Raw genomic sequence first — 17,112 nt, 5'->3', positions numbered from 1 at the left:
GCTCACTCCCTTCCCCCTCTCTGAATGTCGTTCTTGGCCTCCTGAGCAGTGGAAGGTTTTGCCAAGAAGCAGCATCAGGTGAGGGAGAAGGCTCCATCTTGGAGAGGGTTTTCTCCTTCTTCGATGGCCACTTCTCAGTCTCCTAGTCTCCTTCTGGTTTCTTCTGTTCCTAATCTTTCTCCAGTTGCCTCCTCTTCCTTGGAAGATTTTACCCCTTCTCATTCTTCCATAGCTTCGTCTTTGGAAGTTTCGGGTGAGGGGTCAGGAGGTATTATCTCTCTGGCTGCCCCCGCCCTCTCGTGTGGGGGGGGAAGGTTCCTCCCCATGAGGGAGGAGGTAATGCCATCTGTTCTATTTCAGATTCGGAGGCTCAGAAGATGTCTGGCATTTGGGCTTCTCTAGGCCTTTCAGGATTACCAACTTACAGTGGCCTATTGTTCCATTTCCTGTGTTCTCGCTTTCCATTGTCATTCGCCTCGACAATTGGCAGCCCTGCTGCTCTCCTTTTCACTGTACCAGTGATACCACATCAGCCTTTGGTGTGCTCTGACCAGCATTGAGTCAGCGGCTCTAGTGGCTAACCTGTTCACCTCTCGTAGACCTATGGTTCTCGAATCTGGATCTGTCAGCAGTGTTTCACTCTCAGGCCTTTGGAACCCCTTTTGTGGTAATGGCATCTTCCACTCAGTTGGCAGTGTATCCCTCGCAGAGCTTTGGACCCCCTACCACAGTGGTGACTGCTACTTATGATCTGTCTTCTGATGGTCTCATGAAAGCAGTGGTTGACAGAGTCATCATCATTTTGCGAGAAAAGTTCACCATGTTGTGAAGAAGAATGTTGCAAGTCTCCGTCTCCATCTTCTCCTCCATTGTCTTCCTTCTCTTCTCCATCTTCGACCGTCCACAGCCGTGGTTCTCCCGCTCCAGCTCGCGTCTGTCTCGCTGAAGAGGGTGGGGTGTCACATCCTGCCGCTTCTCGTCCACTCTAAACAGTGATTGGCAATCAGAAAGTCTACGGCAGTGTCATCTTCCCCGATCCCTTTGTGTTTGTGTTCGTAGGAAAGATGACAAGCCTGTTTCCATCTGGGTCCCGCTATCGTATGATGGACGTGAGAGATTCTGCACAGCTGTGGACATGTTTCCAGCCTAGGCAGTTGTTGCCTCATCGCTCACATGTCCATGACATTAGTCTCCGTCATTCCAGAATTCCTCCCTGTTCACGCTGTCCCGGGAGGCTCTCTGATTGTTGTTCCAGCTCCCACAAACATGTCCTGTTGCATGTCTGCGTCTGTGAAGACACGTATGTATGTGCGGTTAGTTCAATCCAGTCGGTCATTCAGCCTCGCTCAGCGTCTCATCATCTCAGACATGACAGCACGGACGTGCTACTGTATATTGACACACAGCCGTCGCACAGGGAGGTGTGGAAGTTATTTCAGGATGGAATGTCTGGGAATGGACCACTGACCTCCCTCACATGAAGGTTTGGGAAGAGAACAGGATGGCCTACGGCCATGACACATTGAAGCACCGATTCCCATCCGATGATGGTCTCGTTCAATTCTTTCGAGTGAAGAGCTTTGATAGAACTGCTGTGGACTTCTTAAAAGTCAACAACCCCTGTGCAAGTGCATCAACAGCACATCTGTGCAATGCTTTTTGATCATGTATGTGTTTTAGCTTGATCATCTGGTAACAGCCAATGGAAGTTGCCATAGTACAGGCAGTCCCCGCGTATCAGCAGGGGTTCCGTTCTAATGGCGTGGCGATAACCGAAAATCAGCGATTTTCAGGGCTTATCAGCGCTGAAATCACCGATTTTCGGTTATCGGCGCCAATACCCAATTATCAGCACCGATAAGTGGAAATCAGGGCCTTGGCACCGAATTTTGCCAATTTTCGTTACTGGACAAGCCCCGTAAAACCAGATTGCCAATAACCGGGAACTGCCTGTAACGGCTAACAGATGTCACCATTCCATCCACATACAAGCAAATGGGATCGTTCTTCCAAATTTTACGTCCTTCATAGAGTAAGTTGACAGGGTCTTATTCATCAGTAGCAGTCAGCCTCCATTTTCAGTAAACAACAACTTCATCAAACGAACAGCCAATGAATTCGAATGAATGGATCATTCTCTCAGATGTTTCCAACATAAGTTATGACCTTCATCAGTTGTTTTCATCGTGGTATCCAACGTCCTTTTCGCAACGCCTACAACTGAATGAATGGATTCGTTCTGTTAAACCCATATGGCTGTCATTGTGGGAATTGATGGTCTTTTTTTGTTCGGCCAGAAACTTTGATTTTTCCAGGTAGGAAGGAATCTGTTTCATCATTCTTCAATATGAACTGACTCCCTGAGCCAAGGTAGTTAGTCAGCATGGATTTCTTCGGATTCCTGTTCGTTTTCGAATGTAGGTTGGTTTCATTTACAGTGAACTTCTGTAGAACTGTACCAACCTACGCTTTCGAAACAAGATTCAGTCAATTCTGATCATGCAAGGTTTTTTTCCCTTGTGTGATCGGATTTATTTTCCAGCCCTGTAGATCTACAGGTCAGGCCTACTCCTTGGTACAACAGCCTCAGTGTTCTCTTCAGCAGTACTGTTCTTAGCACAAGGATGAAAACTAATTCTTGAAGATGGAAATGGGGGTCATGGTCTTCGACAAGGTCTCCCCTTTCCTTCCCATCCTCTCTCAGAGAGGTGAGAGAACTTAGTCTAATGGTGAGATAACAACTCTCACCTTGGGATGTTGTACACACTTCCCCTCTTAGAGATACTCCATACCTCAAAGCATCAACCGAAGGGCATTCACCTATACTTCAAGAGGTTAGGTTGGGTTCAGATTAAGTTGGGTACTTAATTTAACTTAGCCTAGCCTAACTAGTTCTGGTCTAACCTTACCAGACCTGCATTTCAATATCCTGGAACTACTTGTCTAATGGCATCAACAAGGAGGTAGTCTCTTGCCCTACAAGGGACTAGGTTGGGTTAGGTTTGGTTGGGTACTTAGCCTAGACTAACTAGTTGTAGCCTAACCTAACTAATCCTGCACTTCAGTATCATGGGACTTCTTGTTTCATGGCACCAACCCGTTCTTCAAGGGTGTAGATTGGGTTAGGTTAGGCTGGGTACCTTACCTAACCTAGCCTAGCCTGACCTAATCCACATCTCAGTAACCTGGATCTTTTTAGATCTCCAAGCCTCAGGATCCAAGGATAGGTGTTCCATAGTGCTGTTAAGGAGTGGTACCATGGTAGTTCCTTAGTCAACATGGGGGGAGGTAGTGTCCTATCATCTCCTCAATTGACGGTGTGGATGCATGCGTTTGCAGTAGCACACTCAGCACAGCAGTTGACCAGACACTTTCCATTGACGGTGCAGGTGAACGGGTTTGCAGTAGCACACTCAGCATAGCCGTCATCCAGACACATTCCAGGATGATGGATGTATGACAGACAAGTTCAGTTACTAGGATCAGTGTTAGCGACAATTGGTCTTGACAACTTGATGTTTTGAAGAATTGTTCAATCTAGGAAGACGGTCAGTTAGTCCTTCAGTCTTGACACTCTGAACCTGTTACTATTCGGCTCTGTCTCTATGGACTGTGGGTGTAACATCCATCGACTAGGCCACATTGAAAATATCGCTTCTTGTCTGATGAGCAAAGTTATCAATGATTAGGTCAGGTCAGTACTTGGATAGGTGGCCTCCTGGAGAACTGGGTTCTGTTGACATTTAGGAGATGTCTTTCACATTCATAATTCAAGTCTTGGGATTACAACTTCCTGTCATTTTGCCTGATTCATCGGGAGATCAACAATACCTCCAAACTAAGTTCCGACAACTTGTTTTTGGTTCCTACTCAGTCAAGAAGTGGTGTCCAGGAGCTCTATATCTTTTGACTTGATGCAGTTACACTCCTTCTGTGAGGAGTGGGAGATATAGGCAGTAGCTGCTGCTGCTGTAATTACCAGTTGATCCACAACCCAAGGAGAGAATATTATGTGGATCTTAAGACAGTTCCAGGGGTCTCAGTGTCTGATTAGGCACTCCTTTGATAGCAACAACACCAAGGTAGTGCCAGAGATTTTTCATTCTTCAGAACATTGACCAGGGTGGCAGGCTCCTATACTTCCTTTCTTGGAACTCAAGCACAGTTCTTTTTAGACTTTCAAAGAATCTCAAGATCCAAGATAGACACTCCTCAGTGAGATAACAATGACACCATGGTAGTACCCTGGTCAACAAAAAGTCCTAGTGTCCATTCAACTGCTCTATTACAGTGCAGGTACATGAGCAGACAGAAGAACATTCAGTACAGTGGCCAACCAAACATCCCAAGCAAGATGGATGTAATTACAAGAATTATTTGCTGAAGTCAGGAGATAAGAACAATCAAACTTGGCACCTTGACTTCTGGAAATTCATTCAGCCTCAGAAGAAGCTTGATCATAGTCCTTCTTCCTTGATTTGCTGAAGTTGGCACTGTTCTGTTGTCTTCTTGCACCTTTGAATAAAGTAAGACATCTTCGGTACCCATTTACATCTGGAAGCTTACGTCTTTGATCATTCCACTTTTCGAAAGCAATGAGTGAGATGATCAAATGAGCGTACTCTGCAGCTTCTTGGTGGACGTCATTGCATTCAGGAAGAACCTGTTGGTCTAGTACTAGGATAGAACATAATCATGCAGATCACATTCATCTCCTTTTGCCCGTAGGTCCTTGACTCCTTTCCCTTGGATCCTATGGTGGATGCTCAACAAGTCATGTCGTTCACCCAGCTCTTGAGGGACAGGTTGCATCTCGCTTAAGGTGTGTGGTTGTAAGGAGAAGGTGTGTGGGACGGTCCTCCTCCCTTTCTCCTGTCTTCCTTCCTCTTCCAGTGCTGGACTGGCATGCATGCAGGTGATCTAGGTGACTGAGTATCATATCTATAATCTAGCTCTATTAGGAATAGTATATACAAATCCTTCCTTCTCTCTAGCAAGGAGAGAGAGGGACTGATTATGAGCAAACCAGTTGGTTATTCTTAGCTTTTTTAGTCTCCTACTTTGGGGTTCATCCAAACCTTTTTGAATCAAGGATATTACATTCCTTTAATTCAAAATGCCCAGAAGTCTGACGATTGAATATCTCTCTTGTTCAATAGATCAGAGGTATTACTCTTTCATGACCAGGATGAGAGTACCCAGGTGAGCCAAACTACCAGTCAGCTCAGAGATTACTCAGAATCCTCCCTCCAAAAATAAGTCTTCCATATGTAAAGACTAAGGGATTGTATTCATGTAGGAACAAATGATAAAGTAATTTGTATTTTTCCTAACAGACAAACCTGAGGTCTTTACATAAAGGGCCCACCTCTTACCACCCCTCATTCTCTTACCTGGGCCAAAAGGTAAACTGCTCAGAATTGAATGCACTCCCACTTGGTGGGCGGTACCCCCACCCCCTGAAAGTTAATCCCCATATGTAAAGACCTCAGGTTTGTATGTTAGGAAAAATACAAATTACTTTAAAAATTTGTCATTTTGAACACAATCAAAATAACACAGGGTATTTCCTAAGTTGCTGCAATTAATGAAAACTAAGGGGTTATACAACTTGCTTTCTTTATTAAGCATATTCAAAACAAAACAGATCACAGGTATTTCCTGTGGACTGCAAATTGGGAAAATGAAAGAGGTTGTCATATAAACATCTCCAACTTGGAGAAATGTTTCTTATGAGATAACAACATTAGAATTCATACATAACTTGGCTGCCAGACCAACAGCTTCTAGACTGCCAAGCTCCTTTATCAAGTCGTTTGTATAATAAAAACAAAATATGATTTTTTGTTTGTATGAAACAGACTTGTAAGTATTTCAGCTTATTTCCTTTTTCCTATTTTAATTTTCATATTATTTATAAGCAAAAGAAATTCTTTCAACTGCAGCATACATACAAGTTAGGTTTGAAATTATTATTTTTTGTGAAATGATTTTTGAGTACCTGCTTTCAGTATGCAAATAATTAATTTCATTTCCTAAGTTTACATTTGCACCAAAAAACATCAAATTTGTAAGTAGAATGATAAGAGTACAAATATTTCAAGCAAATCATTTTATATTACAGTTAGGCAAAGCTTAGACCAGAGATATAAGAAGAATTATCAAGGAAAATAAGTAATTGGTGGTCTTCTTCATTAACATATTCGCAAAACATTCAGTTCTGGGTATGTCAGAAAGAACACACACCAGAAAGAATAATACACATGTCCCTGATCTTTGGCCTCAAAGGCATAAAATTGGATTTATCTATCTCTTCATCACATAGTAATATTCCAGAACAGATAAATAATTGTGCAGTCTCCCATAACACTGAGCTTATCCTTTCCTCTTTGTAATCCAGTCATATAGAGACTTTGTGGGCTCTGGGATGTGGATGGAAGTGCACTTTGGTAATTGCATCATACTACATGATACATCACACTATAATGCAGGAATATTACAAGTTCATTGACCTTCTGACCAAGACATTGTGAAAACTGCTGGGCTTACTCATCAACGCCGAGAAATCTCAATCGCTGCCATCTCAAGTGATTCTCTATTTGGGGATGATGATAGACTCACAGACTTTTCAGGCTTTTCCATCTCCCAAAAGAGTCCAGTTGTGCTTCCAGATAGTCCACCAATTCCTCGCTCTCCTGTCCTGTTCGACCAACACTTGGATGAGTCTCTCAGGAACCCTCTCATCCATCGAGAAGTTTGTAATTTTGGGAAGACTACACATGAGGATACTGCAATTCTTCATAAAGGCAAGTTGGAACAGGAAGACACATCCAGACTCCTTGTCTTTCCGATAACCCCAGAAATCAAGGAGAATCTGCGGTGGTGGCTCTTTGACTTGGGTAAGGAACCTAATTCTGACGCAGTTGTCTGGAACTTGGACGTCGTCCTCAAGTGGTTGTCGGGCCCCCCTTTTGAGCCCATCCGTACGATTTCCTAAAGGGACTTAACAAGGAAAACTCTCTGGTTGCTCTGGCTATAACCAAGAGAGTCTTTGAACTGTGAACTGCAGGCCATGGATAAGAGAGTCAGCTTCTCCCAGGGAGATGCGGTCTACTCTTTCACGTCGGGTTTTCTGGCCAAGAAGAGAATCCATCTAAGCCCTGCCCCTGTTCTTTCGTCATCAAGAATTTGATGGAAATTCTTGGACCAGAAGAACTCTTTGCCTTGTAAGGGCATTGAGGTATTACCTAGACAGAACCAAAAGGATCAGAGGTCCCTCCAGCAACCTCTGGTGCTCTGTGAAGAATCTGTCCTAGCCAGTTTCGAAGAACACATTGTCGTTCTTTTTCGAGAGATGCTATCTTGGAGTCACACTCAATAATTCAAGAGGACCTTTTACCCTTTCTGAAAGTGAAAGCACACAACGTTAGAGCGGTCTCCCCCTCATTGGCTTTTAAACATACAGCAATATGTCCATATCATCAATCCTTCAATCAATCCTTCAAGTGTTCGCTACGCATTATCTAAGAGAAGTAGAGACTGTGTATGAGAACCGCAGTACCCTCGGTCCATTGTCCATGGCTGGCATGGTATTGGGAAAAGGAGGCATAGGAGCTATGCTCCTATCTTGCCTCATTTTTCTTCTTGAATATAGGTGGTCGAGTTTTTGGGGAGCCCGGGGGTACTATGTATCAGGATTACCCACCAGTCTTTTAATGGATGGGTAGTGGTTTTTGGACTCAGTGTAGTTGACAGCATTGTCTGGATGGTTTTGTGTTGGTACTGTGCCCAGGGCAAGGGCACTTTTCCAAGTTTTGATAGCCATCAGATGACTCCATGAGCTGCATAACTTCTGCTGATGCTTTGTAGCGGCTGGAATACTCTATCATCTACAAAGCTCCCACTGAAGTAGGGGTGCTCCACAGCTCTACAGCCACGCCACTAGGATTAAGATGAGCACCAACCAGAGGCAGTAATTACCTGTAGTAGCTCTCTTACCAGGTAATGTTACAACAAGCATTTTAACCAATGCTAGCTTACTTCCCTATTTTCAAAATTCCCTATTTTCCCTGAATTTTGGAAGTAGAAAATGTCCATGCAACCCACCTCCTGTCAATTTGGGATTCAGCTATGTAATTACTTGCTAAGTTACCTATATAAAAATTACATTGTATAGTAAAATAATGTTTTATATATGCATACTAAGTAATTACAGAATCAGAGCCCTCCCTCTGCCCCTCGCGTGGACATACGTCATCAACAGATTGAAGTCTTCAGCTGTGTTGTACCTATTCCTACCCCAAAAGTGGGTGGGGTTTATCAGCTACACTTAGACAACAACGCGTAACCGCAAATTTCAAATTTTAAAACTACTGTATTAAGTAGAAATATTAGCTATGTAAATACTTGGTAAGTATATATAAAACTTATTTTATTATTATTATAAAAACATCATATTTTTTTGCAGGTACTATGTGGCTTAGGACATCTACATGCCCAAGGCATTGTGTACAGAGATTGCAAGCCGGAGAATATTCTTCTAGATGACCATGGTCATGTCCGAATATCAGATCTAGGTTTAGCCGTTCAGATACCTGAGGGAGAGATGGTTCGAGGAAGAGTGGGAACTGTAGGATATATGGGTGAGGAATATACTTTTTTTTCATAATACACCAACATTCAGTTCATTAACCTTTGGGTTATCCATAGTTTTGATTATTCCTTTTCGTTTTTTAATGGTTTTTTTTAGCTTCTCTCATGCTTGAAGATTTTAAAGTGATTTTTTTTATTAACTTGCAAGATATTTTTGGGTGTTTTAGTGTATTGTCGATGAGGATTGGTGTTCACCAGCAAGTGTGCTTTGCTGCCTGATTCCCCTTATTTGGTAGAAATTACTGGGTTTGATAATATAAGAATATTTATTTTCTGTATTAAAATTACTGTACTACTTTTTGTATATTATTCAAGGGTTTTCACTGATCTGGCTGGTAAGCTTTCATGAATTAACATTTTTCCTCAATGAAGTACTATTGTGTCACTACTCGTGGCCAGCCCTATGAGAGTTAAATGCGTAGCTGAGTGGTCTAGTTAAACTACTTAATAATAATATTGTCACCTGCCCTCATTTTGTCTGACACTAATTTCTAGGATCAACCTGTGTCGCTTGAGTGAAATGTCATACAGCACATTTCTAGGTATAAATATTGCTAGATATACCAGAGAAAAAAGCTATACAGCTAATAGGATGCAGAGTTGCACCACCTCTGGTCGATCATCCTTGTAGGATGCCGTTTATGTCATCTAGGGCGAGTGAAGCCACTACAGGTGTAGCAATAAATCTCTCCTCTCTCCAAAACCCCTCTGCCTAAGGGTGCGATACAACAGTCTTCCTTTCGCTACTACTAATTCTACCATAATCCACATCCGCTTATAGCACACCTTATCGACAACACGCGTTGTTTTTCGTTGTGTTATTTTGCACCCTTTTTTTCCATTTCTTGGATATATTGTTTCTGCAGGATGGCTTCCATCGATCAAGGCGCATCTTCTTCTAAGTTGAGTATTCAATTTGGTTGGTTTGGGACTCGGTTGGACTAATTAAGTCCCGTTTATTTGCTAACGCCTACAATTACCGACGGGGGCGCCATTTTCGTGTTCGTTCTTGGCTGTAGTCCCAGCCTTATCATGCTCATATCTTCTTTTAAATGCCGTAGGCGTTTGGAAGTTATTTTTATATTCCTCTTTTTAATGATAGTTTCAATTTTTCGCGCTCGGAGGAAGCTCCAGACAAGAGAAGTGATCTTACGCGATCGGTTGTTATTATATTTTAATTGTAGAAAGTGAGGCCTAGTCTAGCCTTTCCCTTTTGTGCTTTATGTAGGCGCATTTTGTAAATGTTTTGTTATTATACCATTTCAATTTATTATGTATCAATATCCTTGCGTCTGATTTTGGGTAGTGTTTTATGTTAGCCTACCTGACCAGTTTGGCTCTGCCAAACCTCGGAAGGTAGGCTAAGCTGGCCCCAGTCTTTCTCCTTACTTTGGCTTCTAGGCCTAGGTAAGGTAGGTTGTCTTGGGTGGCCTTCGTTTGAGTTTTGGGTTCATGCCCGTCCTCCCTGACCAGTTTGATTATCAAATCTCGGAAGGTGTGGTTCGGTGCAAGCGCTATTCGTTCGTCCCTCTGGCGTGTCTTTGCCTCTGACCAGCGTTGGCAGGTTAGGCTAGGACATAGACTGTTGCTGCTATCTTTTCGCCTTATTATGTTATCTCACTCCCATTTTATCAGACATATCTACTTGGCTCTCCCTTTGGGGCATTTTAGAGTAAAGCTCATTTGCCCCTTTCGGTTAAGATGACGCTTAGTGGAAGGTGCCTAGGCACCTGACCTGTTACCCAGTGTATGTTTTTCTCTGCTCCTGCTTCTCGCCCGTTCGCCATCCGGATTAGTTCCGCCCGGCTGCGTTAGTAAGCTTTTAGCTCTAAGCGGAACTATAAGCTTGGCGTGGTGCCTTCTGTTCTGACAGAATGGTAGAGGCTGGGATTAATATTATGTTTATTAAATTTTCTGTAGTTCCGTGGCGGTGTTCTGGGGGAATCAGTCCCGAACGTTAGCTCCACGGCGACTAGCCCTCTGGTTGTTGATTCCTGTGTGGTTATTTTTCGAGACGCTCCGGCGTCATCAGAATTGCTTTCCGGTGTGATCGGCTTCAGGTTGGCCTACCTGTTCAGATTACGTGGAAGCGTTCGCCCGTAACCCCATTCTCAACTCTCCGGTGTAGAAGGAATATTATTATTTTAAGTTTTTCCTTGTTTAGTTTTTTACCTCTCGTAAGCTGTTCCGCCGCTTCTCCTTGATACTCATGTATCAGTTCCTCTTACAGGTGGTTCATTGCCAGGAGCCTGGCTGCAATGCTTACCTCCAGCAACCCTGCAGCCACGTAGCTTGCAGATCGCACACCGGCTGCGCAGTCGGAGTGGGCGATCATCTCGTCTGGCACCCAGATGGCTGCGACGTGTGCTACGCCCTCTGTTGGACATAATTGATGATGATTACGATCGTTAACCTTTATTTTATGCATGAATTTTCAAGCAACTTGAAGTTACCTGATTAAGCGTTGAATCTATTGTCAATTCCTGATATTGACATTATTCTACAGTTCTGAGTCCCTCGGTCCGTCAAGCCTGGAAATCTCTGGCTACTTTGAAGATCTGGGTGGCCGGTCGTAACGTTGGTCAGGGCGCTATGTTCTTGGCAGAGGACATTTGCAATATCCTCTACCCTATGGCTAGGGCCCCTGCGGCAGTAGCCCCCGAAGTGGCTGAACCCCTGATCACAAGGATTAGACTTGAAACTCAGATTCCACTGGAAGAAAATCAAGAGCTATGCAGGGGCAGTGGCAGTATTGTATGGTGGACATCGAACCCAGCCATCACGACCCAGAGGAGGAAGGTAGGGAAGTAAGTGAGGCAGGTAAATGTAAAAATTCATTATCTCTTAGCTCACCTGCGTCTTCGTCTTCATCCTTTCAAGGATTCTCTAAGGTCTCCACCTTGGGGGCCCGTTCGGAGTCGATGATCCCGAAGGTGAAGTCCTTGTTGAAGACGAAGACTTTGCCCAAATTGTCTAAACCCCCGAAAACCCCATCCATGCCAAGCTCCGCCAAGGCGTTGTTGGCCCCCAAGCCATCGACTTCCTCTCAGAAAGCTACTCCCCCTTCTAAGGGGTCGAGATCAAAGACGAGTAGGTCTAAACCCAACGACCAGGAAGCCTTGCTGAGGCTATGATGAAAAAGCTCTCAGAACAGGTCAATTCTCAGTTCGAGGCGATGTCTCGCGATCTTGCCTCGAGCCTTGAGTCGTCAGGTAAATACGTCCAATCCTTGGCGGAGAGACTCAAAACTCAAGAGGAGTCGCTTGCCGGACTAGTTTGTTCAGGTCAGAATTGCAGCAACAGGTTACACTATCCCAGATGCCTCAAAGCTGCAGCTTGTAGAGGATTGCCCACTGGCGTCTACGCCTTTAATGCCCCCTTCGCAAATGGTAAGTTAACCATTGAAGGTTGTGGCACCCGCCCTGTGGAAGACTATGAGTTCTTCCCGTCGGATCTTGTTTTTCCCTTCCCGGGGTATGCTCGTCTATCCGAGGAAGCCCTGGTGAGGGAAGATAAGGTTCCAAAGGAGACAGTAATCTTCCCCAGGGACCAAGCGCAATCGGCATGAGTTTAGGATTCTCTCTGACTGGGAGTCTGAATCTGAAGCTGACTCACACAAGGAGCGGTACACAATGTTGTGGTTAATGAGGATGTCCCACTCCTTGTACCTCCAAGATCGCTGGAGGCTGACCCTTCCAGAATCTTCGGAACAGAGGAGAAGCCGATGCCACAGCTTGGAAGAGCGGAACTCTTCTCTTCTTTTTCCAGGAGACTTAGACGCTGCTGGATTGGGGCTCAGAAACCTTCGCAATAAGTGCAAGCTAGATCCGAGTGTGCTTGAGATCTGTTTAGTGAGCAATTACCAGGATTCGAGGTCTCTGATCAAAGGAATTGGAGTATGAGTCTAGGTGCCGTCTCAGCAGATCCATCAACTCCATCACCTTGGCGAATTGACATCTGCTGTGTATAGGGCGAACTTCTGTTCAGGATCCTGACTAGGCAGTCACTTTACTAGCCCGCGATTCCAGAGTGACTTATTGATTCATGACAAAGAAGGAACTGCAGGAAATTTGTTTTGTGGCACTTCACCATCAAACAAGTCCTCTGTCTGGGGTACCAGCCTTTCTCCTGAAGCATGGTCCAACTCAGTCATCAGTGAGGCCCCTCACGGGCCAATCGAATCTCAGGAGTGCGTTGGGGCTTCCTTTCAAAGGGAGTCTTCAAAAAGAGTTCTCGAGGGCCTTCAACTAAAGGCAGGAAGCGAACAAGGAGGTTCCACCCTTATTAAGGCTACCCCAGACCCAGACAATTGTCCAGGCAGTTCCGGTATCCCAAATTTCTCAGCCTTCCACCTCCAAGGGACATCCTCAATATGTTTTGCTGAACCAGCCAGCTCACCACCCTGCTGGTTCAACAGCCTGCATCATTTCCCTCCCAGCCTTCCAACCCTGCTTGCAAATCTCAGGGTCCTTTCTGGCTACCGCCCATCTAGGGGAGCTAGAGGTCGGAGGTTCAGTCCAGACCGACCCCAGACTCCAATCTCTAGAGCAGAGGCTCAAGAGGAGGCAAGGGATATTAAGCCCTCCGGTAAATGAGCCTCCTCAGGTAGGTGGAAGATTACGCCTCTACAGGAGACCATGGACCTTCAGTCCATGGGCCCACAGTGATATTTCAAGGGGCCTGGGGTGGGCTGGATGGGAGGACCTCCTCCACCAGTCCAGGTTCTATCGAACCCCAACTTACCGGATCTGTTGAACTATGCAGACCTTCTTTTAAAGAAGGCAATAAAGAAAGTCAGGCATCTAAAATTTCAAGGACGCTTGTTCAGCGTGCCAAAGAAAGACTCAGACAAGAGAAGAGTGATATTAGACCTATCAACTCTAAATTCTTATATCCAATGCGACAGGTTCCGTATGTTGACCGTCTCTCAGGTGCGGACCTTACTTCCCAGCAGGGCAAAATGCCACCTCTATAGATGCACAGACTCTTATTATTATGTTCGATAGTGAGAAATTTCTCTCCCTATCTAGGATTCGAACTGAGCAAACAGGCTTACTCGTTCAGGGTAATGCCCTTCGTGCTCAACATAGCACCCAGGATCTTCACCAAACTGGGGCCGTGGTGCAGGAACTGAAGATACGCAAGGTATCAAGCTGCGTGGCTTATCACAGGCATTTAGTAATTTGGGCCCTAGCGACACCCGGCTGCGAGGAGAGGCAACCAGGAAAGGTCATTCAGTTCTAGAGTATCTGGGTTTTCATATAAATACAAAGAAATCTGCGTCTGACTCGGCAGCCTGTTTTCCAGTGGCTGGGTATCAGTGGACTTAAACACCCACAAACTTTCAATTCCCTCAGCAAAATGCAAAGAGATAGCCAAAGCTTAGCGAGACAGTTTCTCAGGTGCAAGCAGGCCTCTCTCGTCGCACTCAGAAAGAATCTAGGTTCCTTCGGTTTGCGTCCGGTAACAGACCCTGCCTCAAGGCAAAACTGAAGGACATAAATCGGGTGTGTGAGGCAGGCCAATTACAAATTCAGGGACAAGGTTTCCCTCATGCCTCCAATCTTAAAAAGAAGACTTGGCCAGCGGATATGGCCAAAGTCTTCCAAATCAGACCCTCTACAATTCCCCCACCAGCTCTGATCATCCATGGGGCGCATCTCACCCGGTTGGGAGTTACTCTGGCTACAAAGAGTACAAGGAACCTGGTCAGTCTTTTACGTCACTTCCGCATCAACATTCTGGAAGCAATGGTGGTTTTCCTGACTCTGAAATGCTTACATCCAGTCAGGAACATACATGTCAGATTAGTTCTAGACAGTGCAGTGATAGTTCATTGTCTGAACAGGGGGGGTTCCAAGACGAGTCATATAAATCATGTAATGATAGCAATCTTTTCATTAGCAATGAAAAATCATTGGCACTTGTCAGCCACGCATCTGTCAGGAGTAAGGAACGTGATTGCAGATTCTCTGTCAAGAACGACTCCTTTGGAATCAGAATGGTCTCTGGACAAGAACTCCTTCAACTGGATTTGCCAACAGATTCCGGGGCTCCAGGTGGACCTGTTTGCCTGGTCCCGAATCTAAACTTCCATGTTACATAGCTCCAGACCCTGGACCCTCAGGCTTACATACAAGGCGCATTGTCAGTAGACTGGAACAAATGTGAAAATCACACTATTCCTACAGTAAATCTTCTGTGGAAAGTTCTACACAAACTCAAGTCATTCAAAGGTCGAATAGCCTTAGTAGCCCCAATTGGCCGAGAAGAGCAACTGGTTTCCTCTTCCTATAACTAGAGCTGAAACTCAGAGCCTTTCAGATTCCTCATCCAATATTAACCCAAGTAGTTCAAACTCGGACTGTGTCAGCTTCCTCAGTAATGCTGAATGCCCTAACTTTATGGATTTCATGAAATTTACGGCTCAGAAAAATGCTAATGTTGATCCTCTGAACACAATGTTTCTGGAATCAGATAAGAGAGAATCTACTCTCCGTCAGTATGATTCGGCAGTAAGAAAACTTGCTAACTTCCTGAAAGAATCAGACGTTCATACTGTGACTACAAATCTCACAATCTCATTTTTTAAGGCCCTCTTTGATAAAGGTCTGGCTGCTAGTACCATTACTACGACTAAATCCGCCTTAAATAAGGTATTTCAGTTGTGATTTAACATTGACCTAACGGATTCATATTTTTCCTCTATTCCTAAAGCTTGTGCTCGTCTTAGACCAACAACCTGTCCTAAAACGGTTTCTTGGTTTTTAAATGACGTTCTAAAATTAGCCTCAGACACAAATAATGAATCTTGCTCTTATTCGACTCTTCTTAGAAAAACCCTATTTTTAATTAGCCTGGCTTCAGGGGCTAGAATCTCTGAACTTTCAGCCCTTTCTAGAGAGTCGAATCATGTGGATTTCCTCCCGTCAGGAGAAGTTCTACTTTCTCCGTACCATATGTTTTTAGCCAAAAATGAAGACCCTCTAATTAGGTGGTCTCCCTGGTAGATTATTCCTCTTCCGGAGGATCCTTCCCTATGTCCAGTAGTTACCCTAAAAGCTTATCTTGAAAGGACTTCTCAAAGGTCTTCAGGTCCACTTTTTGTTAGAGAGAATGGGTGGAACCATCTCCTTAGATAGTGATAGACAACAAATACTTTATTTTATTAAAACAAGTAGCAGTTCAATTCCCCAGGTCCATGATATCTGGGCTGTAGCAACCTCAGTTAATTACTTCCAACATATGAATTTTGATGAAATTAAGAAATATCTGGACAAAATCCTCTAGAGTCTTTAAATGTCACTACCTCAGATCTGTGGAGGCTCAAATTTTCTGCTGTCGCTGCAGGGTTGTTTCCCCAGAGTCAGCCTAATATATTTTTGTAATTTGTATCTTGTAATTGTAATTGTATTTGTATTTTGCTTGCCCTACCAAATGGTATACATCTCACCTACCTGCCTCGCTTGTATTCCCGTCCTTTCTACCTTGTTGACTGGGTTTGGGTTGCTTCACAATCCACTCCTGTCTTGTATATACCATCCTTGTCGAAAAATGTTTTCACCAAATCTTGTTATTTTAGGTGATGGTTTAGTTTAACTGTTAAACCTATTCTTGTAGCTACATTGTTCTGTATTGTTTAGGATAGTAAGAACTTATTTTGTGCATATTTATACTTGTTTATTCTATTTTGGATAAGTAAAAAGCATATTCAAAATTAATTTTATTTTTCATTAGTAAATTTACATTTTGACAATTAATCCTTTTATGTTTAAGCTTTTAGCCAGTTACTCTGCTAGTATTTCACTCGGCGACACAGGGTTGATCCCAGAAAAGGGATTTGACAAAGAAAATCTATTTCTGGAGTGAAGACCTGTGTCGCCCAGTGAACCCTTCCCTCTCTAATCTTCCCACCCTAGGCTAGCCAAAAGCTTGGGTGCTATTTCGGGATGGGGATTATGGCTAAAATTAGTAGTAGCGAGCGGGGAAGGGCCATTGTATCGGCACCTCTTAGGCAGAGGGTTTTGGAGAGGAGAGATTGTGGGTTAAGCACCTGTAGTAAATGGCTTCCACTCGCTCTAGATGGCGTGACCTATAATGATGATCGACCTAGAGGTGGTAACTCTGGCATCCTATTAGCTGTATAGCTTTTTCTCTGGTATATCTAGCAATGTTTGTTATAGAAATGTGTGCTGTATGGGGACATTTCACTGGGCTGTACAGGTATTCACCCAGAAATAGAATTTTCCTTTGTCAAAATCCCTTTTATATTATTTTAGCTCTGCTACATATCTGTTATTTACATTTGCCCTTTGGCCTTAGTTTTGTTTTGCATTTGACGGGCATATTTACTGTGTAGCAGATCAGCTCATACCTTTCATGACAGCCGAATGGTAGAGTACTTGGCACCGAAGTCAGGTTGTTGCTGTCTGTGGATCAAATCTGCCAGGTGATGAAGCA

At 44.0% G+C, this 17,112-nt stretch overlaps 1 protein-coding gene across 7 annotated transcripts in view; it reads left to right on the top strand.

Annotated features, from left to right (window-relative positions):
* The window catches only part of Gprk2 (G protein-coupled receptor kinase 2), a 270,691-nt gene that overhangs the window by 166,987 nt on the left and 86,592 nt on the right, over positions 1-17,112 (top strand). For all 7 annotated transcript variants that reach the window (XM_067085346.1, XM_067085351.1, XM_067085350.1 and 4 more), the window contains exon 8: positions 8,468-8,642. In XM_067085346.1, the coding sequence (XP_066941447.1) occupies positions 8,468-8,642 (175 nt within the window). The remainder of the gene's footprint in view (positions 1-8,467; positions 8,643-17,112) is intronic.

Source organism: Macrobrachium rosenbergii, chromosome 42, assembly GCF_040412425.1.
Source record: "Macrobrachium rosenbergii isolate ZJJX-2024 chromosome 42, ASM4041242v1, whole genome shotgun sequence".
In the NCBI taxonomy this organism is placed as follows: Eukaryota; Metazoa; Arthropoda; class Malacostraca; order Decapoda; family Palaemonidae; genus Macrobrachium; species Macrobrachium rosenbergii.
Note: the sequence above shows the minus strand (reverse complement) of the source record. Positions and strands in the feature narration are given on the sequence as shown.